The following is a 23,880-nucleotide window of genomic DNA, read 5'->3' as shown; positions in this document are numbered from 1 at the left end:
ATCTATTGTATACCGAATCAGCTGATTACAATGCATATGAGGAAACACTTGAGTAAGCTAACAAGCTGCCTTATTTGAATAAGTGTTCACTTCAGTGGGATTTATGAATTGGAAATTATTATAAGCAACTGCTTAAGTATTTCCTTACGATAAGTGTTGACTATGAATTCGGCCCTTAATCGGAAAACTGAAAATGAATGGGTAAATTTAAGGTAAGAAACATTGGTAGTCATAAGATTAAACAAGATATAATTATACAAATATGATTTAGATGACATGAATGTTTGTGCTTGTTTTATATTATAGACAGAAAATTGCAATGAAGAAAGAATTAATGGCTGCAGGAAGGATGAATAGAAGGCAAACCAGCATCTCTTTCTAATGAATCGAAACACAGATTTATAATAGCTAAAACAAGAAGTAAAAGAAACGAGTTATTAAACGAGAGAAAGATCACAGAACTAACAAACAAATTCAAATTTGGCAGATATGAATTCTCAAGATTAACAGACAATAACATTTTGGATTTGGTTAGAAATTACTTAGCAATCTTCTATATTTCAAAATTAAATAGTTTTGAGGGATTGACAAAAGAATATTATGAAATTAAATTAAGAAATGAAGGTATGATTTGAGGCTTTCTCGGCGTTGGTTCGCTAATATGTTTTCGCGGGATATCAGCCGAGTTAAGATTTTGGAATGCTCCAAGCTTTCGACTGCTATCTCTGCAGCCATCTTCAGGGAAGTGATGTCCGAACAGAAAGTCGAAAGGTTATATAGATGTTAGGCTGTCTCAGGTGAAACGGGATTGGTTGGCGGATCGGCCAATCCGGGGCCGGGAATTGTCATCGCTCGTAAGCTCCGCCCCTCCCGGGATTCCTGTATTACCCGGAAAAATCTGCAGTGGCGCAACACAGCATAGAAAAGGAGCATAAAATACTGTTTGACCACACCAAGGTCATTAACAAATCAAGCCACTACTGGGATCGTACAATCAAGGAGGCCATAGAGATCAAGCTGGAGAAAAACAACTTTAACAGAGACAGTGGACTCCAGCTCAGTCAGGCATGGACACCGGCCTTAGACCAACTCAGGCCCTCTTACAATCAAGGTCATGAAGATCACGGACCGAGGACGGCAACCGATTCCAACCGGCGGAACAGGGCTCGCCGCCCGCCAAACTTCACGCAGGAATCCCGGGAGGGGCGGAGCTTACGAGCGATGACAATTCCCGGCCCCGGATTGGCCGATCCGCCAACCAATCCCGTTTCACCTGAGACAGCCTAACATCTATATAACCTTTCGACTTTCTGTTCGGACATCACTTCCCTGAAGATGGCTGCAGAGATAGCAGTCGAAAGCTTGGAGCATTCCAAAATCTTAACTCGGCTGATATCCCGCGAAAACATATTAGCGAAGAAATGAAGGCTTGGCAACTAGAGAAGGCTTATATTATCAGCTGTATAAATATTTCTGCAGTGAAAGAGGAATGGAAGGAAATAACATCATAGACGATTTATGTGCAGTGTTCTGACTGCAAAGTATTTCTGTGTTTTAATAATGACAGAAACTGCTACAAAAAATTTCACTCACGATTATTATGTGAAGGTAAAGTCCCACAGTATCATACATGATTCCTGCAGTTACGCCCCTTTCAAGTTGAGCATGTATTTTTCATGTAGTATGTTGTGTAATGAGCAAAGTTATTCATAAAATAAAAAAAATTCATAGTCGCAGTGTTTCATTTTCACATGGGTCTGAGGAGGTTATATAAACTTGCTGCACATTGTAGAATTAGAAAAGAAATTCAGCTTAACCAGGTAAATAAGTTTTGATGGTCTACAATAAATCGATTGTAAGTATAAATCGATTGTAAGTAGGTAAAAAAAAGGTCGAAACTTGCACTAAAACAATATGTAAGTGTAAGATAGACCAAAAATGAAAGTGGCTAGACCAAACAAAATTAGTATTACATAAAATTTGTTATTAGAATTGTATATTTGAAACTGATGATAGTATGTAACTTGGACATATTGTTTAGCATATGGGCTATTCCATCTCAAATCGACCGAAATATAGAGAAAATTGACCTTGCAATTTTGAAATACAATGAAACCTTTTCTGTCCGTTGAAAACTGTGATACAATGCTTTGTGCAAACATTTTAGCCATCAGAACTTCATAGTGTTTAAATTAAAAATATTTAAATTTATCGTATTTTCATAAAATTAGCAACTTTAAACTGTTGTGGTTCCGAAACCCTTTCACCCAATCATCAAAATCATGGTTTATTTTGATGCTGAGAAATTAAAGTTTATATTGACATGTAAACAGTTTTTCCTACTTTTTATGGAAATGGAGAAATTTAGATTTTTCTTCATTAAGACGCCTTTGCCCACAAACAAATATTTTTAAAATATATGGTTAGATTCCGCATTGAAAGTACAAATAAACACGTATTTTTTACTGGTGTGCCGTTGATAAGAAAGTATTGAAAATATCAAAATAGTATGCATGTGAACTAACCAGCTGACTGTGAGGCAGGAGCTAACCGAGACAAGCAAGGCCAGGAGAAAAACACGTGATGTTTCGTCTAGTAGCGCATAGCTGGGCTAGCTTTATCACAAGTTTTCATAAACACAGGAGTAAACTGATGCCCAACGCTCACTTATCTTCAGCTCTCGGCCAGTGCGTGCGGTACTGCGCCGTTCAAGTCCAGGCGTGTGAAAATAATTTATTTAATACCCTCGAAACTTATTGCCGAGCCACTAAGCAAACAATGCCGAATCCCTCTTAATAATGCAAGGTTTTTTCTCAATATTTTTTACATTTTTACAAATTGGCAAAAAGCCTAAAAGTAAGTAAAATCAGATTATCTGTCTCTCTGTATACAATAAAAATAAGGATTACTTCTTAACATAACCTACCAAATGTCAGCTTCAAAATGAGCTCTCGTTCAATGTTCTGCAGTAAATGGTTCCAGAGTTCTGAGCGCTGAAAGAGGCTTGTTTTTATGAAATATGCTAAATTTGTCGCTCAATAATACTGTGACAGCGACGTGAGATTCGAACTCACGACCAGCGTCCCGCAAGAAAGCAGATCGCGCGGGGACGACGTGCGGCGGAGAGAAGTAGGGGGAAAGGGCGTACGTGGCGAGGGAGTTTGCGCGCGCATCTTCTGCTTGCCTAGAGAGGCCGAGAAATCCGTCGAAGTGGAAGAATCGCGAATTCGAACTTTCGAGGCTACGTCTCTGTGGTTATAAATTACGGACGCGAAGGAACGAGATAGAGTTTTCAGTTATTCAGTCAGTGAGTAAGCCAGAGCAAGCAAGCCAGACTTGTGTGCCGGAGTTCCGCATCTGCGTCAGCATCCGAAGGCCTGAGTTCGAGTGCAGTGGACCGCAGTTGGAGGGACCTGAGTTCGAGTGCAGTGGACCGCAGTTGGAGGGACCTGAGTTCGAGTGCAGTGGACCGCAGTTGGAGGGACCTGAGTTCGAGTACAGTGAACTGTCTCTGAAGGTCTGTGGTTCGAGATACTGTGAACTCGAGTGACTGAGCTAGAAGAACTGTGAACTGAGAACTGATAGTTCTGATTTGTAAATAGTGCTTTGTAAATATTAGTTAAGATTAACAGTTCATTGTTGTTCGTACTAGTCCAAGTAAATTGTCATTGTCGTCGGTGGAGTGCTATAACGAATACTGTGTTGAGTGAAAATCCAATTGTTGACGAGAGCGTTTAAGGCGAATTGTAGAAAGGAATTATTGTTGGAAGAATAAAATTCCATTGTGTTGAGTTGAAATAAAATTTACAATACGAAAACCGTTTGACTTTCGATAGTATATTTTTGAAAATGCACTGTCCTCAGCACCTTGTATAAGTAGGGAAAAAATTTGAGTATTAAAAAAAAAACGAGGTTTTTTACTAATCGATTTCATATGGAATAGCCCATATGTATTAACTTTGTGAATTATTAATACATTATTATTGTTATTAGTCAGCGAAATGAACTATAGAATTAAGTTCAAAGATAGTAGGACGCAAATAATCCACCTAAATCGGTTGAAATTATGTCCGAAATTAGAGAAGGTAAGTTTCATTCTCGGCAAGCAGACGAAGCTAGTAATTTCAGTGAAGCTGAAATGATCGAAGTAAGCAGAGATGACTCAAAGTCGTACGAAACTCCCTGAGAAACTAGCAGTGGTGAATAACAATAATAGATGGTCTTCAGAAATTGAATTGAATTGAATTAAGTTTAGTAACCATGTAGTTTTCCTATAGTATCCTGAGAGCTCCAGCTCTTCCAGTAAAATCATTTCCATTGTTGAGTAAAAGTGACAGTCGCACAACACATGTATTTGTACAGGAACCATGATCCTGGTAATGACCCACTATGTTCCTCCTACCACAACGACAACTTCAGACCGAGGTGAGGTAACTTTAGATAATGGACTAGTATTCCTAAAAGAAAAGGATATTCTTGTCTCAGGTGACAAGTGGACGATAGTTATGGACCTCGAGATAGAAGAGTACAAGCAGGTACTGGCTCACATTCAAACAGAAATTAGGCACATAAAAGGCTTTGTTAACACCCCAAAATTCATGTTCACATCTATTTTTCCTAGGATAACGACGAAACCCCGTAACGCTTTAGTAAAAGCAATAGATAGAGTTGAGAACGCTGCGCAGAGACTAGCAAATAAAATGGATGAAATTAGTAAGGAATTTTGCAATTCATTTTGATTTTCAGAAAAGTCTGTAATATATATTAGGAATATTTATTTTATATATATTTATTATATATGTAATATATATTAGGAATATTATATGTAATATATATTAGGAATACTGACTTTACTGCAATATATGTAAGGTACAAAACCTTTACGTTACATGTTTTAAAAATCGAATGAACGGTTTCGTTGGATTATGCCAACATCATCAGATACGAAATTCATTCTAGCAATATCGTTAGTCTCTACAAATACAATACATATTAAATAGCATACAGAGTAATAAAAAACATGCTAAAAACCAACATATTTAGGATACAAAATGTCATTCTTGTGTGAATGCCCTTATTGTCAAATAGTTAAAAGTGCACGTGTCAATTACAATATATATATATATATATATATGTTATGCCCCAGGGCTAAAGAACGCCCTGTAGCATGATTTCCTGTGGGGTATTAAATTTGAAACAGGAACAGTGTCAGCGGAATACGGAATACACGGTCTTGAGATGCTTAGCCAGCGGTATAGACAGTCTTGTCGGGTGTATGGTAAAATCACTGCCTACAACGAAAGTATTCTTACGCATCAGATCGTTGCTGGCCCAATCCCATTGGTCCAGTAGGATAAAGCATCCATTTTAATTGGTTAAATTATATCAAGCATTGTTCGGACTCTTTTCTTGCGTGTAATCTCATTATAGTGACTTGTCACTATAATGCACAAATTAAAATTAAATGTAAGAAATGATTGATTAAGACGATATTTGTAAGTACGTGAAATCAAAAGTGTTTTAAGACCATCTCACCTGGTGGATGGCGTGGTCGGTATCCCGGGCAGGAAACGGGTACCGAAACATAAAAAGTGTTGGAAAGGAGACGCGGCAGGCAGTTGGTTAGTTGGTAGAGATAGTGAGACAAGATAGCCCACTGAAGATGGCGTCGGTAGAGGAGAACGTTCCCTGTAAGTAACTTTGTATATTTTTGTAAATATAGAATAAATCAAGTAGTGTTACAATAACGCAATCATTACAGACTTAGTTTAGTAGTCATGTAGTTTCCTATAGTATCCTGTAGTATCCTGAGAGCTCCAGTTATTCCCGCAAAGTAGTTTTCCATTGTTGTGTACAATGGTGGTGTGAGAAATCCTGACGAGAAAGAGCAGAATTTGAACGCAGTAGCCATCCGGCTAGCAATCAGTGCGACCCAAGTGACGGTCGCACAACATATATATATATATATATATATATATATATGTGTGTGTGTTTGCAAGTCTTCACAAGTAAAATAATAAAAAATAAAATAATGAACTGCATATTGTAAAATGTGAAGAGATGCAATTACAGTATTTGAATTATATTAGTGAACATAAACATAAACAAATTCGCTAATATAATTCAAATACTGTAACAGTCTTACTAATAAACCATGTATAGTTTTTATACGAGACTTATGCAGAGTTGAGACAGAAAACGTTACTAATATAACCGTGAATATGCTATGGACGTATAAACAGGCTGTAACTATACAATGGGAATTGCTTTGCAGTAGTTATATACACGAAACCCCTTGTTTAAGCGTTCTATATAGCGAAAAAATGGCCGCCCCTCTAACAGCTGTTTATATCGACTGTCATTTTATGATGATGGTTACCTTGTAACCACAGAAGAACAAACCAAAGATCATAGATTTATTAGAATAATATTGCTGTAGCTTGTACTCTTTGACCAAAATGTAGTGTGGTAATCGATTAGAGCCAGTTGTACTATCAATATTTAACACGCCACACGAGAGCGCTCTACCGGATCCAGTAGAGAACCTCAGATATTCTATTACCTTTTGTAACGAAGTAATGACGAAACTATGACGTAGCTGTGTGACAGTTGTACTGTTATACACGACGTATGTAGTGATTATTAGTAAGGAATTTACACACGACTTATAAACGAGCTACTCATTGTATAAGTATAAGACAGTTAAACGTCTATATATAGAGTTTTTATTAGTAAGACCATAATTGTATCTCTTCACATTTTACAATATGTAGTTCATTATTTTATTTTTTATTATTTTACTTGTGAAGACTTGCAAACATATATATATATATATATATATATATATATATATATATATATATATATATATATATTGTTGTTTTCTAATGGCAGCCATTTGACAATAAAGTCATTTGACCTCTTACACTCCAATATTTTTCAAAGATATTATCATGACCAGCCACTGAAGCACAGATTTTGAGACATATATCAGTCATTCTACGAAAAGTGGGAATTGTAGTTAAAAATATAAAATTTAGAAAGAAGTATTATTTCATACTACAAATAGTTTAAAACACATTAAATTTTAAGGTTCCACCTTGATTTCCTCAATTTTATAGAGGTAAAAGAAGTTTTAGGCATCTTTCTTGTAGGTACTTTTCATGTACCCAACACTGATTCCAAAATATGTGGGTTGGGCAGCCTATAGCATTCAATCTTATCAGCTGATATCAGCCATTTTTGTTTTAAAGCATGGCATAAAGATTGTAGTTTCTTGAACTGATTGTTACATTTTCAAGGTATGTACCAAATTATATTTAAATCTTATTTGAAATTCAGTTAACCAATGTAGCATCCGTTACATGAAAATTGTCTTTTTTTACTATAACATTGTAAGTATTATTAGAAACAAAACCACAGCTCATGAAAGTAATTATACAGTTCCAACATTGCCTTTACATATATTTTTGCATTTCTAAAGTGAATTAAAAACATAATGGACTGTAACGGATTCTACATGACAACCTGTTTTCTTTTTTTACGATTTTAGGCCTAATTTTCTACAGAATCATGGCAGATCACAGTAAATACAATAATCGTATGGCTAAGCTGAAATTTAGGGCTAAGAAGAAAGAAGATAAAAAAAATGGACTGAATATCTGAAGAAAGATCGAGATAGAAATATTGGTGGATTAAACCAATTTTCAATCCGAAAAATTTTGACATATTCTTCAATTAATCATATAGGGTGAATATTAGTAGCTATAAATATTGGAGAAAATATATTATTCATTTACTTTCTAATCTATTCAATACTAACTTTAACAATCATTACAATCGTTAGATCACATCAAATTTCATTTATTAATCAAACATTTTTAATAGGGAATGAAATATCCACAGTAAAAGTCCTAATATTCACCACTTTATTGTCATTAGGGGGATTAAAGTAAAAGGGACCAATTAAAGGTAAGGCATCAGTCAGATAGAATATTGGATAATATGCTAAAACGGGCAAAGAGAGAAGCAATGAGGAAATATAGAAAAAAGAAAGCAGAAGAAAATAAGACAATAGATGGGTCAAAACCAGAAAAGGCTTTTGGGTCTTACCAATGTACCAGCACTTTAAGAAAAGCTGTAAAAAAAGTACAAAATGTACTCAGGCCTACCACTGAGTCCTTCAAAGAAAAGGACATGCTGTGTATGGCTCCCAAATGAGGAAGTGATATGTTGTGGTGAGATATTGCCAACTCCTGATTTCAAGACTCAAGGACATACAGTAATGCACGAGTTTCACAAAGACGTTAATGTTAATGAGAAATAAACTTGTAAATATTAATGAGACTGTAAATATAAATTAAAGATATTTTTAGTGTATGGTATAAGTTTATAACAAATTTAAGTGATAAGTACTTTTTTTTTTCGGAGAAATTGTAGAAATATTCCCAACATTTGATTTCAGGACTCAACAGCACAGCTTAAATGTAAGAGTTTCTCAACGATGTTAATGTTATAATGAGAAGTAACCTTGAAAGTATTAATGAGACTAAAAACAGCTAATAATTCTTTGTACACAAAAATAAAACTCTTTTTAGTGTATGCTATATCTAACCAACAGTATTACATTGTTTTCCTATACATTTTTCCTTTAAACTTTATAATTTAATTTATTGTCAGAGTTCATTTATTTAATACGTCGTACAAAATTTTGTCCAATATTCTTTTGAGAAGATTAACTCCGTACGTAGATGAAATTATTGGGGATCATCAGTGCGGTTTTCGGCGTAATAGATCGACTATTGATCAGATTTTTTGTATTCGACAGATAATGGAGAAAAAATGGGAGTATAAGGGCACAGTACATCAGTTATTCATAGATTTCAAAAAGGCTTATGACTCGGTTAAGAGGGAAGTATTATATGATATTCTTATTGAATTTGGTATTCCCAAGAAACTAGTTCGATTAATTAAAATGTGTCTCAGTGAAACATACAGCAGAGTCCGTATAGGTCAGTTTCTATCTGATGCTTTTCCAATTCACTGCGGGCTAAAGCAGGGAGATGCACTATCACCTTTACTTTTTAACTTCGCTCTAGAATATGCCATTAGGAAAGTTCAGGATAACAGGCAGGGTTTGGAATTGAACGGGTTACATCAGCTTCTTGTCTATGCGGATGACGTGAATATGTTAGGAGAAAATACACAAACGATTAGGGAAAACACGGAAATTTTACTTCAAGCAAGTAGAGCGATCGGTTTGGAAGTAAATCCCGAAAAGACAAAGTATATGATTATGTCTCGTGACCAGAATATTGTACGAAATGGAAATATAAAAATTGGAGATTTATCCTTCGAAGAGGTGGAAGAATTCAAATATCTGGGAGCAACAGTAACAAATATAAATGACACTCGGGAGGAAATTAAACGAAGAATAAATATGGGAAATGCGTGTTATTATTCGGTTGAGAAGCTCTTATCATCCAGTCTGCTGTCGAAAAATCTGAAAGTTAGAATTTATAAAACAGTTATATTACCGGTTCTTCTGTATGGTTGTGAAACTTGGACTCTCACTCTGAGAGAGGAACATAGGTTCAGGGTGTTTGAGAATAAGGTGCTAAGGAAAATATTTGGGGCTAAGCGGGATGAAGTTACAGGAGAATGGAGAAAGTTACACAACACAGAACTGCATGCATTGTATTCTTCACCTGACATAATTAGGAACATAAAATCGAGACGTTTGAGATGGGCAGGGCATGTAGCACGTATGGGCGAATCCAGAAATGCATATAGAGTGTTAGTTGGGAGACCGGAGGGAAAAAGACCTTTAGGGAGGCCGAGACGTAAATGGGAGGATAATATTAAAATGGATTTGAGGGAGGTGGGGTATGATGATAGAGACTGGATTAATCTTGCACAGGATAGGGACCGCTGGCGGGCTTATGTGAGGGCGGCAATGAACCTTCGGGTTCCTTAAAAGCCATTTGTAAGTAAGTAAGTAAGTAAGTTCATTTATTTAATTTCAAATAGTAAATATTAAATTACTACACTTCAAAAATTAATTTTTTACTATCTTATACTTCATAAAAGATCCATAGCTACTTATCAAAGTGACTTGTAGAATCCGTTACAATTGAATGTAGAATCCGTTACACTGTATAAAATTCATTAATAAATTACCTTTTTATCATTTCTAAAAAATTCTTGTAAAGAAATGAAGTGCAATTCTTAATATATAAACAAGAAAGAGATGAATTTGTTAACCTCATCCTAGAACCTGAACTTTCAGTGAGAATAATGGTAAGTCATGAATTTAACAGAGAGGCGGTAGCATCCGTTACAGCAGCTAAAAACAGTCAGTCTCCTTTATAACTAAGAAATGTAAAACAACATTTTTCAGAATGAATGTTTGGCTTCCATATAATCAGAGAATTATAAAATATTTCGTAAAACTGAATTATTTTTTAGAAGAAAAGGGATTTAAGGTGTGAACATGTAGAATCCGTTACAAATGGATTGGCTGATATATAAATATATTGTAATTCACACGTGCACTTTTAACTATTTGACAATAAGGCAGTCACACAAGAATGACATTTTGTACTTTAATGAGGTGCATTAAAGGGCTGCTACCAGGTGTATAATTACTACATTTCGGCATGGTCGAGCATAAAAAAATCTACAGAATTGTCTTTACATCAATATCTACACGAGCAATGGGAAGTGTGATCTCCTAGGCATGCACATTCTCTATAAGAACCAGCAATGCAACAGTGATCAAATAAAATATTTGAGATTCTTCAAAAAGGATCGATTATTATGTAATCTTAAATAAGAAGCAATTAATTGCATTAACATGTCAATAATTGTGTCTACATGAGACAGCCATAGCAGTGGTTAGTGAGAAGACTTTCCTGTTGACTTTCTGACATATTTCTGCAAAGAGTGGATTTGATTTCTGTGGCTTCTAAGACTTGCAGCAGACGTAAAACACTTCTCACAGTCGACACAGCTAAATGGTTGTTGTCCATTATGAGCGAAAATATGGGACTGAAGAGTTACGTACTTTGCAAAACCCTTCCCACAAGTTTTACAAACAAATGGCTTCTCTGGCATATGCCGAATCATGTGCGACTGAAGACAATCTTTGCGAGTGAAACCTCTTTCACAGAAATTACAATACAGCAACTTGTCCTTATTGTGATGTACTTGATGTCTCAAGAGACTCATGCGTTTCTGGAATGACTTTCCACAGGTATCACACACTTGCAATTGTCGACCAGTATGAACTGAGATATGTCTTCTCAGGTCGCCTAACTGAGTAAACGTTTCTCCGCATTTGTCACAGAGATATTGCTTACCATTTCCATGGATAACGCTATGTCTTTTCAGGTAACTTCGATCTAAAAATTTCTTACCACAAATATCACATACAAAAATTTTTACTTTCTCTGCTGCAGATGATGATTTGACCACATTATCTATTGAAGAATGTGTAACCTTATGTTTCCGAACAGAATCTTTTCTTGTAAAACTCAAACCACATACATCACAAACGTAAGATTTTTTATTTGTATGAACATTCATGTGTCTGAGAAGATGACATTTTTGAACATAACTCCTACCGCAAGTATCACACTGAAAAGACTCTCGGTTTTCGTCTTCAGTTCTAGAAGTGTTTGTGTTACCTGAAGTCCTACTTACTATGCCAATGGAAGAATTGTTGATTTCTTGTTTATTGTTTCTCCTCCGTATTTTCTTAAGTCTTGAGAGATGTTGGGTTCCAGAAGTGTTAGAATCGTTAGTAATTTCTTCCTGAGAGCTGTTGAATTAGAAAAAAAAAAACAAACAATGAAGTCATGAATATGAAACAGCATTCAACATTAGGAAAGAGTCTAAGTACAGTAAATATGACAAATATTCTGATGTATGAAAACTTTACTATTAAAAGTTTTGCTACATAAACACAGCTTTTATAGAATCGACAAAAGTTCGAAATATTTTCAGTCAACTGATACTTAGTCTAATATACAATATATACAATATTTCTACTGTATATATATATATTGTATAAGTATCAGACTGCTGCATTGGAGTTAAATCACTCGCTTGAACTCGGTCGAGTGTCGCACCCTCGAGTGAGATACGATCGATCGTGATACGCTCGTAATAAATAGAAGCACAGTACAAGGTCATCTCACCGACATGTCTTATCTTGTATGGAAGGCGACAGATAAGATACACATATGTTTTGCTCACACGGTAAAACTAAGGCTTTATTTTCTGCGTTTATGACAAACGTTTATTGGAACAGTCAATGGAACGTACCAAAACAGGAACATGAAGTTATAAATAAAAAACTTCGATATACAGTTATTATTGCTAATTAATAATTATTCAATATTTGATTTACAGCATATATAAATGATAGGTCCATACATAGTGTTCTGCCTATATACTGTGACAATGTAGAAACGTTTTACAAAATATTATTGATATAGCAGTAGATTAATAACAATATTAGTACAGAGATAACGTCACAGAAAATATAATAAAACGAATAATCATGCAGTACAACTGTTACAGACGCAAAGATTGATACACTAATTATTAGAGATTATTATTATTATTATTATTATTACTAGAAAATTTGATACAGTTCTTGCATTATCGTGATTCTGTTCTCCGTTTATAATAATTACATTTACATCCAATAACATCTATCAGATGTGGCAAAAATAAAATCACTCCTGTGTGGAAAAAAAAAAAAAAAAAAATTACCTACAACATTTATATTACATTTTAAAGCAAGTTTTGTAGTTGTACTATGGAGAGGTTAGTTAAACACTGCAAAGAATTGAAATGATAAACATCTATGATGTTACTACACAGTTCATCACTGTAACAAGAACGAATGTCTAACACTCGGCTTATAACGTTCGAGGATTTATCGCTCGTGACAATTTTACCCATCATGCATGTGCGCTACCTATCGGATTATGCTATGAACTACTTGGCGCTCGAGCGAAAACGTCCGATGCAGACCTCTGATGGCAACACCAGTTTTACGAGGTAATTCAACAATTTGACTGTGGTTCTCCAAAGGTTCCTTGATGATATCAAAAATATGAAATAAGGTATCTAATTATAGAAAACCCTGTACATTCAGTAAAATGTGGAAATGTGATAATGTACTTGCCTTCAATCTGTCCTCAGAGGCTTGGAAAGAAAAATACGATTTAAAATTAATGAACAATATTAAGCACAACATAAGATTTAATGAAAAAAATCTAATCTACACATGAACAAGGCAATGAAGCTTTCAGATGTCATGAAGGGAAATGAACAAAGTTTCGAAAAGTATTAGGAAAATATGTACAAATTAAATTAGTACAGAACTGACAATGCAACTTTTGTAACACTTGTAGATATTCAGAGACACACCTTTATTCCAAGGTAATTAACATAAGAATAAGGTTATGTTCACTCAAAGATAAATAAAAAATAAGTAATGATGTAACCAAAAGAAGTGAAACACTGGGACATCAAATAAATATTTTTATAATGGAGACATCTTTTAAAGAAATACTTTTGTTAGGACTTACATATCACACACAACACTTCTGTTTCTGCAATTTTCCTCATCATGGTAACTTCGTTCTGCACTATTTTCAGATGAGTGAAATGCGTGTTCTTCCTTTACTTGAACCTGAAATACGACAATACATGCCTATTCAATTTCTGTAAAGAGTCCAAAACATATAAGTGATGTGTAAATTACGGAATTTATTAACTGAAATAACAAGCAAATACAGCATTTGATATCAATTAGCACACAAGATGATGCGTGTTCTTTTTAATTCGTCCAAAAAATACCAAGAGATATTCAATTCTTGATAATGAAGTAGAAAAAGAATAAGGCCAAAAATGCTAATACTAAATCTCTAAGTTTTCTCTGAAACTTTGATAATAAAAAAAAAAATTTGCTCATATCTCCCACATCTGGCCGAAAAAATTCTAGATGAGAATGCAAGTAATGCAATTTTATTGACAAAAGTAGCAATCATTGTGGTGATTTGAAGATTTTCTCCAAATTCGTGGTATAGCAAATGGCATACATTGTCTGCTTCCATGCAGCCATCCTTCTAATATAGATCTGTAAGAATCATGGATGACATTGGGAGTCCAAGGTTTAACCTGACTCCAAACTGACATGCATAAGTATACATTTTATAGACTGCGCAGAACTTTGTTTCAGACACATTAAACATCATACACATAACAAGAAAGCATTTGCTGAAAGCTTATACTGTAAGTTCTAGTTATTGATATTCTTGCTATTAAAGAAATAAAAATAACAATTATTATAGTGATACACTGAAAAAAATACACAAATACAGATGTCCACTGAAGACCCATGCTTCTATGTCTGAAAACATAGATGACGAAGACAAATATTCGGTATATCGAAATTGATTTATCTCGAAAGAAAAGTAGTTCTTAGGTAACATCTAGCAGTAAATAGTAACTAAGTAAATCTTTCTTTTAAAAGTGAAAATACAGAAACTTCTTCTTCTCCCTGGCAGTTTCAGTCCTTATGAGAACTGTTGCAGTCCAAACAAAGATATGAATTTTCGAGCCATCTTTTCATGAGTGACTGATTTTTTGCCATGACAGATAATTGCTTTAGGCCCGTAAGACACTTGCAGAGTTTTCGCCTGCGAGAAATGTGTTGCGAGAAAATTAAAAAATTGATAACATGGATTCAAATGGACTTCCACACACTGGAAGAGATTCTCGCTTGAGGCGAGTTTCTCGCTGGAATCAGTAGCTCAGCAAATTTTCTTGACACATTTATCAAAGATGTTTGACATTTATACTCTTCATGACGATTGAATGTAGAAAAAGATATCACAGGTGGCAATGAATTCTATTGTTTTTATTTGAAAATGAGGAAAAATGGCTGATAATTGCAGTCAGAAACTTATCGAACTTGTACGATGTCACCCGTAGGCCTATTTATATTATACATGGGATGAAAACTATTAAAGCACGAAACTTAAAGAAGAAATCTGGAGACAAATACCTATCAGATTATCTGAAAATAAATAGGGCTATATTTTATTTTGATGAGATTTAATAGTATTAATTAAACATTTGAAATAATGTATCTATATATCTTAATAGTTTATTTATTTTGATGTACCGAAGTACATATGATATTTCCATGCAGATATTCTGCTTTCTCAGATGATGAGAGAGAGATGGAACGGAGAAAAATTCTCTCCGGCGCCGGGATTTGAACCCGGGTTTTCAGCTCTCCGTGCTGATGCTTTAACCACTAAGCCACGCCGGATACAATCCCGACACCGTTGAGAATCGTCTCAGATTAAGCTCCATCTCTTGGGTTCCCTCTAGTGGCCGCCCTCTACACTACGTCATAGATGTCTATGCACGCAGGACCGAAGTCCATACATGTGTAGAGGTGCACTCAGATGAGTGACTGGTTGGCCGGGGTCCGACGGTATGGGCGCCGTCTTTAAATCACAAAGTGATTTATTACGCATATCATATTTATTTTGATGTACCGAAGTACATATGATATTTCCATGCAGATGTTCTGCTTTCTCAGATGATGAGAGAGAGATGGAACGGAGAAAAATTCTCTCCGGCGCCGGGATTTGAACCCGGGTTTTCAGCTCTCCGTGCTGATGCTTTAACCACTAAGCCACGCCGGATACAATCCCGACACCGTTGAGAATCGTCTCAGATTAAGCTCCATCTCTTGGGTTCCCTCTAGTGGCCGCCCTCTACACTACGTCATAGATGTCTATGCACGCAGGACCGAAGTCCATACATGTGTAGAGGTGCACTCAGATGAGTGACTGGTTGGCCGGGGTCCGACGGTATGGGCGCCGTCTTTAAATCACAAAGTGATTTATTACGCATATCATATTTATTTTGATGTACCGAAGTACATATGATATTTCCATGCAGATATTCTGCTTTCTCAGATGATGAGAGAGAGATGGAACGGAGAAAAATTCTCTCCGGCGCCGGGATTTGAACCCGGGTTTTCAGCTCTCCGTGCTGATGCTTTAACCACTAAGCCACGCCGGATACAATCCCGACACCGTTGAGAATCGTCTCAGATTAAGCTCCATCTCTTGGGTTCCCTCTAGTGGCCGCCCTCTACACTACGTCATAGATGTCTATGCACGCAGGACCGAAGTCCATACATGTGTAGAGGTGCACTCAGATGAGTGACTGGTTGGCCGGGGTCCGACGGTATGGGCGCCGTCTTTAAATCACAAAGTGATTTATTACGCATATCATATTTATTTTGATGTACCGAAGTACATATGATATTTCCATGCAGATATTCTGCTTTCTCAGATGATGAGAGAGAGATGGAACGGAGAAAAATTCTCTCCGGCGCCGGGAATATCTGCATGGAAATATCATATGTACTTCGGTACATCAAAATAAATATGATATGCGTAATAAATCACTTTGTGATTTAAAGACGGCGCCCATACCGTCGGACCCCGGCCAACCAGTCACTCATCTGAGTGCACCTCTACACATGTATGGACTTCGGTCCTGCGTGCATAGACATCTATGACGTAGTGTAGAGGGCGGCCACTAGAGGGAACCCAAGAGATGGAGCTTAATCTGAGACGATTCTCAACGGTGTCGGGATTGTATCCGGCGTGGCTTAGTGGTTAAAGCATCAGCACGGAGAGCTGAAAACCCGGGTTCAAATCCCGGCGCCGGAGAGAATTTTTCTCCGTTCCATCTCTCTCTCATCATCTTAATAGTTTGCTTTATTCTGATTAAAATTACGTAAAGAGTCCTCTATCATATCACAAATGGCAAAAAACTGTGGTCCATTCAATCTGAAATAACACCTAAACGTATCATCATTCAAATTGAAACCTGTGTCCAAAACTCGCCCTTATTTTCGTAAGATACAATGTGATTTTCACATATTTCTAACTTTAATTTTAGGTCTACTTTTTCTTTTCATTAACAAAATATGTTCATGTAACTCCATTTCCTCATCATCTGAATACTCAGATTCAACATAACGTTCATACGTAGTTTGTAAAGTACGACAATATATTTACAGGTTATATATTTAAGTACGGTACGACAATATACGTAAATACATAACCTATAATATTTCCCACAAAGAGTGATTACTATAATCAGATAAATGCTTTCTGCATGAAGGCAGTGCATAGATGATCATAGCGAGGTGTGATCTGTGATAGCGAGAACTCGCCAAGTGTGTGGAGGAAGGCTCTTCGCCTCTTTCTCGCAACACATTTCTCGCTAGCAAAACTCTTCAAGTGTGTTACGGGCCTTAGGAATCCGTGTATTAATCATTCTCTTTAGGTGTTCTTGCTTGTTTCTCTGGTCTTTACAGATGTATCACAGGACTGGTTCAGTTTTAAGAGATTTCAATATATCTTCATTTTTTTTATAAGATCCCACTTGGGATCCTGTTGCTTGCCTCATGATTTTCATTTCACTAGCTGTGATTCAAGATGGAAATGTATGAGTTTTGCCTTAAAGATGGTTTGAAAACTTGATTTTTGATGCCCAAACATTTATTATATATTGTTATATTATATTTATATTGTCAGACTCCAAAGCAACTATTCTATCAATAGTCTCTAAACACACACCTTCATCTCAAACAGCAGAAATAACTAAAATGCTCTCTCAATTATCATCACTCAATAAAAGAATTGTATTCCAATGGATACCATCCCATTGTGGAATCCTGGGAAATGAGAATGCGGATGCTTTAGCAAAGAAGGGCAGCACTGCTACTTACAGACCTGTTACTAAATCTACGTATTACTCTGTGGAAAGATTTATTAAATCTACATACTTAGACTTCACACAATCTCAAGGGAAAAAATGGAACTCTCTGCATCATAATTCACAGTTAATTCCCGATTTACCACGAAAATCGTCTGTAGCTGCATTTAGATTGGCAACAGGCCATGATTGTTTGGCCAAAGACCTGCATAGAATTGGAATATATCAGTCCCCTAACTGCCCATTGTGCAACTCAAACTAAGAAATGGATTTGGAACACCTCAAAATCTGTGCTTCAGTGGCTGGCCATGATAATATCTTTGAAAAATATTGGAGTGCAAGAGGTCAAATGACTTTATAGTCAAATGCCTAGCATTAGAAAACAACAACAACATTTATTATATTTGGAATTATTTTCTAAAATATCCAATTCTTTCTGGAATTATGAAATGTATTCAAGGTACTTGAAAATATTTGAATGACAAGTAGAAAAAGTGCTTTATGTCTTCCACTATCAGTGCAAAAGGAGCTGATGCTACCATTAGTGAACACTATATTATGTGCCTACAGCATGAAATGGAAAAACGACCCAAGTCATATGAAAAGCCACTTTCAAAGTTGCGCCACAGGAAAAAGAATACTTCATGTCCATATAATATCGGGGAATATTCCAATACCACAGACACGTGACATGACCCACTTTGTCTAACAACAACAACAACAACAACAACAACAACAACAGCAGCAGCAGCAACAACAACAACAACAACATACTTACATCTGGAGAATGTCCATACTCTCTTAACATATTATTGTTAGGAGCCAAAGGCACTAGTTCCTTCAATATTGACTTAGAATCTTCCAGCAGCATCTCGGATTTTACTTTTTGTTCAAATGTATTGAGTTCTGAGTTTTCTTTGAAGAAGGACTGAGAGCACATGTGTGTTAAAGTGCTTTGTTTGTGGTCATTCTCATTACATTCATCGAAAGAAGTAATTGGTTCTTGTTTTATAGAATGTATTCCAATCGCCTCACTAAAACAGTCCTGAAATGGCAATGAAAACCATGTAATTATATGAAATACAATGTCAAAAATGTAAATAATTTTCTTCATAAGATGTAAGAGTTCTCTGAAATCAAAGTGTATTGCTTTATTTTCACGTGAAAATAAAATGTTGCAGTAACAAAACATTAAATTTAACAAGAGAAACTAAACAGTGTCAACAAAATTACATACATGTTCTCATTATACATTTTGTTCATTCCAAAACAATGAAGATCCGAAACAAATGAATTTACAATTTTAATTATATTCCCATACTAGCCGTACCCGTGCGCTCCGCTGCACCTGTTAGAAATAAATATAAAGTAATTACATAATTAAAATAGGACATTTGATCCAGGGAACATTCGTGTCTGATAGAAGGATAAATCGTTTAATATGTTACTTAATTTAAATCGTATTTAAATAATTAAAATGCGGTCATTTTGGTCCAGAGACACTCATTTGGTGCAATGACAATTCCTTTAACCTATTTTTTAATTTTTATTACATGCAACCATAGTTTAATGAAGATTGACATCATTTAGATTTAATGTGTATATTTTATTTTACTTGTTATAGGTTTCCATTGAATTATGGTAATAACTTAATTTTAACTCTTGTTTTCTACGTATTCAGTAAATGGCGCTTGGCCCACTATGGTTGTGAACCCTTCAAATAACTTAAATTATATTATATAATATTAAATTACATATTATATTATATTATATTATATTATATTATATTATATTATAATATAATATAATGTAATAACATTATAGCATTATGTCCATCTAGAGAAACTACACTTTCCAATGGTGAAATAATAATTAATTATACAAGTCGGTTAATTTAGCTTCCGATATTACTTCATACAAACACAGAAACATTGTCTGTAGGCTATGTTTCATAGCTTTCGATTGTTGTGTCCAAGGCCCCTTATAGACGAAGTCATTTGTTTTTTAATTCATTACACGGCCTTAGATGGCAGTTATTTTAATTTTAAAACTCATTTATCTCATTAAATATCAGTCCTATAAAAATTTTTCAAGGAATAAAACTTATCGCAAATTATTGTTAAAGAAACTTTTGTTATGAAACATTTTTCACAAAAATCAATAATAAGCGAGATATTTCGATTTATTTAATTCAGGCCCCCTTATAACCCCCCTTTTAAATAATGTATTTTGAATGCCATATAGCCTAAAATCTAAGTTACAACGAACTTAATTTATATTCCAATTTTCATCGAAATCCGTTCAGCCATTATCGCGTGAAAAGGTAACAAACATACAGACAGACAGACAAAAATTTCCAAAAAGCGATTTTCGGTTTCAGGGTGGTTAATTATACATGTTAGGACCAATTATTTTTGGAAAATCGAAAATTACCAGAAAAATTTCGGCTACAGATTTATTATTAGTATAGATTTCCAACAGAAAGATTTAATGTTCCAATAAAAATATCTCCTCTTTCTGTGGCATAATCTCAGATCATAAATACACATAATTTATTCCATGGTGCATTAAATTAATTAAAAACATTCAGGTTGCAAATTTTTTGGAGTACTATAAATAGGAGAATTCATGACTGGTGGCAAATGATTTAAATCTCTAATTACAATCACTGACACTCCAACAAAATATATACATTATATTCCACTCCTTGTGTTAAGATTGCATGAACACGACTCAGGAAGCTGTTGCCCTCCACTGATCTTTAACCCTCTAGTACTGGCACGGCATACATTTGTAATCCACTGTGGATTATTACGTCATCACGTTTCAATGCTAATAGTGTGAAATTTTCAGTACCTTCCTGTTAAGTTTAGCTGTGATGTCTGGAGTGTTTGGATGTAATTGTTACTTTTTTCTGTGTAGCAATATATACCGTATGTTTTTAGAGTGGATTACAAATGTAAGAACATATTTGCGATTGTAAATTATTCTGGTCTTTTGGCAAACACATGTATCCACGTCAGATTCTAAACAAATAATTCCTTTGCTCATATATTTTAAGAAAATTCAGAAACACATAACGTGAAAGTTTACATTGAGGTACAATCCAACAACTCAACTTAAGTTTGTAACCGATAATAATATTCATTTTGTTAGATAATTGAATTATGTTATTGATACAAGTCTGCTGATGCACCCATTTGTCCTAGATGGCTATGTGTTGCCAAGGACTCCATGATCCGACAAGTGCATGTGTGTGTGAAAGCAAGAGGAGAACATTTTGAACATTTGTTATGAGTAGGGCTAGGATTTTGATGAAATTGCATCTTTTTTCTAGTAAGCCAGAAACATAGCCGCTTTAGTATTTATATGTTATGTGATAAACTGAGTGTTTTAAGACATATTTGTTAGGGCATTTTTTTTGCATTTTTTGCCTGTTTCAACTCATAAGAGCATCTTTTGTGTTATTCGGATATTTTTGAGGCATTTTTAATTTAATTTTGGCCACTAATCCCCATTATTAATATAAAATAATGTTTATTTCCTTTCATATTTTGTCTATATATTTTGTCCATTAATACCCTTTATTTTTTTCCTTGGTTATTTAACTACGCTGTACCAACTATGAGGTTATTTAGCGTCGATGGAGTTGGTGATAGTGATATGATATTTGGCGAGATGAGACCGAGGACTCGCCATAGATTACCTGACATTTGCCTTACGGTTGGGAAAAACCTCGGAAAAACCCAACCAGATAATCGGCCCCAGTGGGAATCGAACCCGCGCCCGAGCGCAACTCCGGATCGGCGGGCAAGCACCTTAGCCGACCAAGCTACACCGGTGGCTAATACCCATTATTTTGTATAATATTTTAATAGTTTTTCTACACAACTATTGCCCTTTTAACGTAGTACACCCATGTAATGGAGCAGTCCAACCATCCCTTCAATATAGACTCCTCTATACCTGCTAATTCCGTATAAGAGTGGCCTTGTGGTGGGCTACATGGAAACTGCATCAGGTAAAATAATTAATTAAAGTGTACCACTTAGAAAAAATTATGTAAAATTAAATAAACTTAAATGTTGGTACTAGAATTTAATTTAATTACTAGTCTAAATATTAAGTAGCACAAAACTCCTTTTCCTACTAAGCCAATTTTAGAATGTAAGATCAATTTTTAGGGCATTTTTGAAAGATTTTTAGGTCATAAATGCATTGTTTTTAGGACATTTTTTTATGATTTATAGGTCATCAAAATCCTAGCCCTAGTTATGAGTTTCTGAATTGATTAACGTTCTTTCATTAATAACTAAAAAACTAAGGATTTTCGGACATATGTTTATATGAACTTTTTTTCTTGTTTTTGTGTAAGGAACATGCCCCCAAGGTTTGTCAAAGTAATTCTGAAACACCCTGTATATGATTGTCAGAAATGGACAGAATCAAAACTACCCTTAGCACATAAAATTAGGTATCTACAATAGATGGATAAATTTTAATCAGTAAAGTCAATTAAATTTACCCTTTCGATTAGAAATGAAGAAGGAAAATGATCTCGAAAATTTTACATACCGCATTGGACACTGCATTATCTACATTTCTCTTAACGTCCTGCTCCTGATAGCAAGTCACATTTGGTATGAGTTCCTTCAAGGCAGTCTTGCAATCATGCTGTAACTGACAACTTAGCTCGCAGTTTTCTGACACCTCTATTTCCATTTTGACGTCTTGTGGGAAAAACCTGTAAGAAAATTTCTATTAGAACTTATCAAAAATGAAATCGAAATTTTTTACGTTCTATATCCCAGAGATCAGATCAGCATGAGATGTATAATATGTCATATCTGAAGAACACTTATATTCTTCCTCTAAATTGCTGGAAATATCTCCACTTGCATGTAGACAAACTGACTACTTGATTAAGAAGTTCAATTTTATACAAGTTCTTGACAAGTTATAAGACAAAATTCCTATAATTTTATAGAGTGAGATATGTAACACCTCAAGCAGCACATTCTATGTCCCATAAACTGGTATCTAGTAGAATTTTGAAAATTTTTGTGGAATTAGGACATGACAGAATGTTCAGCATCACAACTGTCACAACTCCAACACATACCAACAATTAACTAAAATAACACTGTAGTTCTATACTAACACAATTCTCCATGTTGAATCTTTCGTACATTACTTTTAACACTTGAATTTTTTTTTTTTTTATTATCTATCCAATGCCACCAGGTTGTCTTTTCGACATTTCTGGTCTTCTCTCCTGGCCGTGGCTTAATTGTAACCCACTTCTGAGGTTGGGGCGCCTGGAAGGCAGAGTTACATTACCCCGATGATGTGATAGGATGATTATGATAATGCGGTGCCAGGAGAGGTCTTAAATCTAAACTTAACCTAAATTCCAGACCATGGACGAACACAGGAATAATTCCCTTTAAGGAAAAATTCCTGTGCTCTAACCGGGAATCAAACCCGGGATCTCAACGAATATTCTAAACACAGTAACTTCACTATTTTTCATCAAAATATTAGAGGATTAAATAAAAAACCATGAATTTCTTCTTTAGCATCTCAAAATTATAACCCTCAGATATTATGTAAACATCATTTGAAACTTGAATATAAATAATTGATTAAATGGCGATCTTACTCGTGTTAATTGTGTAAGCATGTGCAGCTTACAGCTGTTTCGGTGCTTCTTAACACCATCCTCAGAGCCTACTAGATCTCGGCATCATCTCGAACTTCGCTGCCTGTTGTGTGGATGCGTTCGATTGTTGAAAAGTGTTGAAATGTGGTGTCAAATAGTGTGTGTGTTCTGAAATTGATCTGTATGTTGAGAATTTGATTAGGGTGTGTTTTGGTGTGTCTGTATATTTCATATTGTTTTAGTGTGTTGAGTTTTTGGTTTTTGGGTTGTATGTGTAGGATTTCCATTTCTGTATTTATGTTATTGTATGTGTGGTTAGCATTAGTTATGTGTTCGGCATATGTAGATGTATTGTGTCCTCTGGTTATTGCTTTAATGTGTTCTTT

At 35.1% G+C, this 23,880-nt stretch overlaps 1 protein-coding gene and 4 non-coding genes across 8 annotated transcripts in view; 1 reads left to right on the top strand and 4 right to left on the bottom strand.

The window, feature by feature from the left end:
• Positions 1-23,880, bottom strand: part of LOC138709568 (zinc finger protein OZF-like) — a 72,439-nt gene that overhangs the window by 29,571 nt on the left and 18,988 nt on the right. For 2 of the 4 annotated variants that reach the window (XM_069840431.1, XM_069840430.1), the window contains exons 3-6: positions 22,408-22,576; positions 18,611-18,877; positions 13,605-13,708; positions 11,704-11,821 (exon numbers count right to left, since the gene is read on the bottom strand). In XM_069840431.1, the coding sequence (XP_069696532.1) occupies positions 11,704-11,821; positions 13,605-13,708; positions 18,611-18,877; positions 22,408-22,554 (636 nt within the window). In that variant the 5' untranslated portion in view covers positions 22,555-22,576. Of the gene's footprint in view, positions 1-9,995; positions 11,822-13,604; positions 13,709-18,610; positions 18,878-22,407; positions 22,577-23,880 lie in introns of those variants that run through there. The other 2 variants (XM_069840429.1, XM_069840428.1) reach the window with 1 other exon arrangement.
• TRNAS-GGA (transfer RNA serine (anticodon GGA)) lies at positions 15,284-15,355 on the bottom strand. The gene has a single exon. It is a non-coding gene; the product is annotated as a tRNA-Ser (tRNA).
• TRNAS-GGA (transfer RNA serine (anticodon GGA)) lies at positions 15,666-15,737 on the bottom strand. Its single transcript has one exon. It is a non-coding gene; the product is annotated as a tRNA-Ser (tRNA).
• Positions 16,048-16,119, bottom strand: TRNAS-GGA (transfer RNA serine (anticodon GGA)). Its single transcript has one exon. It is a non-coding gene; the product is annotated as a tRNA-Ser (tRNA).
• Positions 16,707-16,778, top strand: TRNAS-GGA (transfer RNA serine (anticodon GGA)). The gene has a single exon. It is a non-coding gene; the product is annotated as a tRNA-Ser (tRNA).

This window comes from Periplaneta americana, chromosome 11 (assembly GCF_040183065.1).
Source record: "Periplaneta americana isolate PAMFEO1 chromosome 11, P.americana_PAMFEO1_priV1, whole genome shotgun sequence".
NCBI classification, from domain to species: Eukaryota; Metazoa; Arthropoda; class Insecta; order Blattodea; family Blattidae; genus Periplaneta; species Periplaneta americana.
The sequence above is the reverse complement of the archived record's forward strand: the minus strand, read 5'-3'. Positions and strand labels throughout refer to the sequence as shown.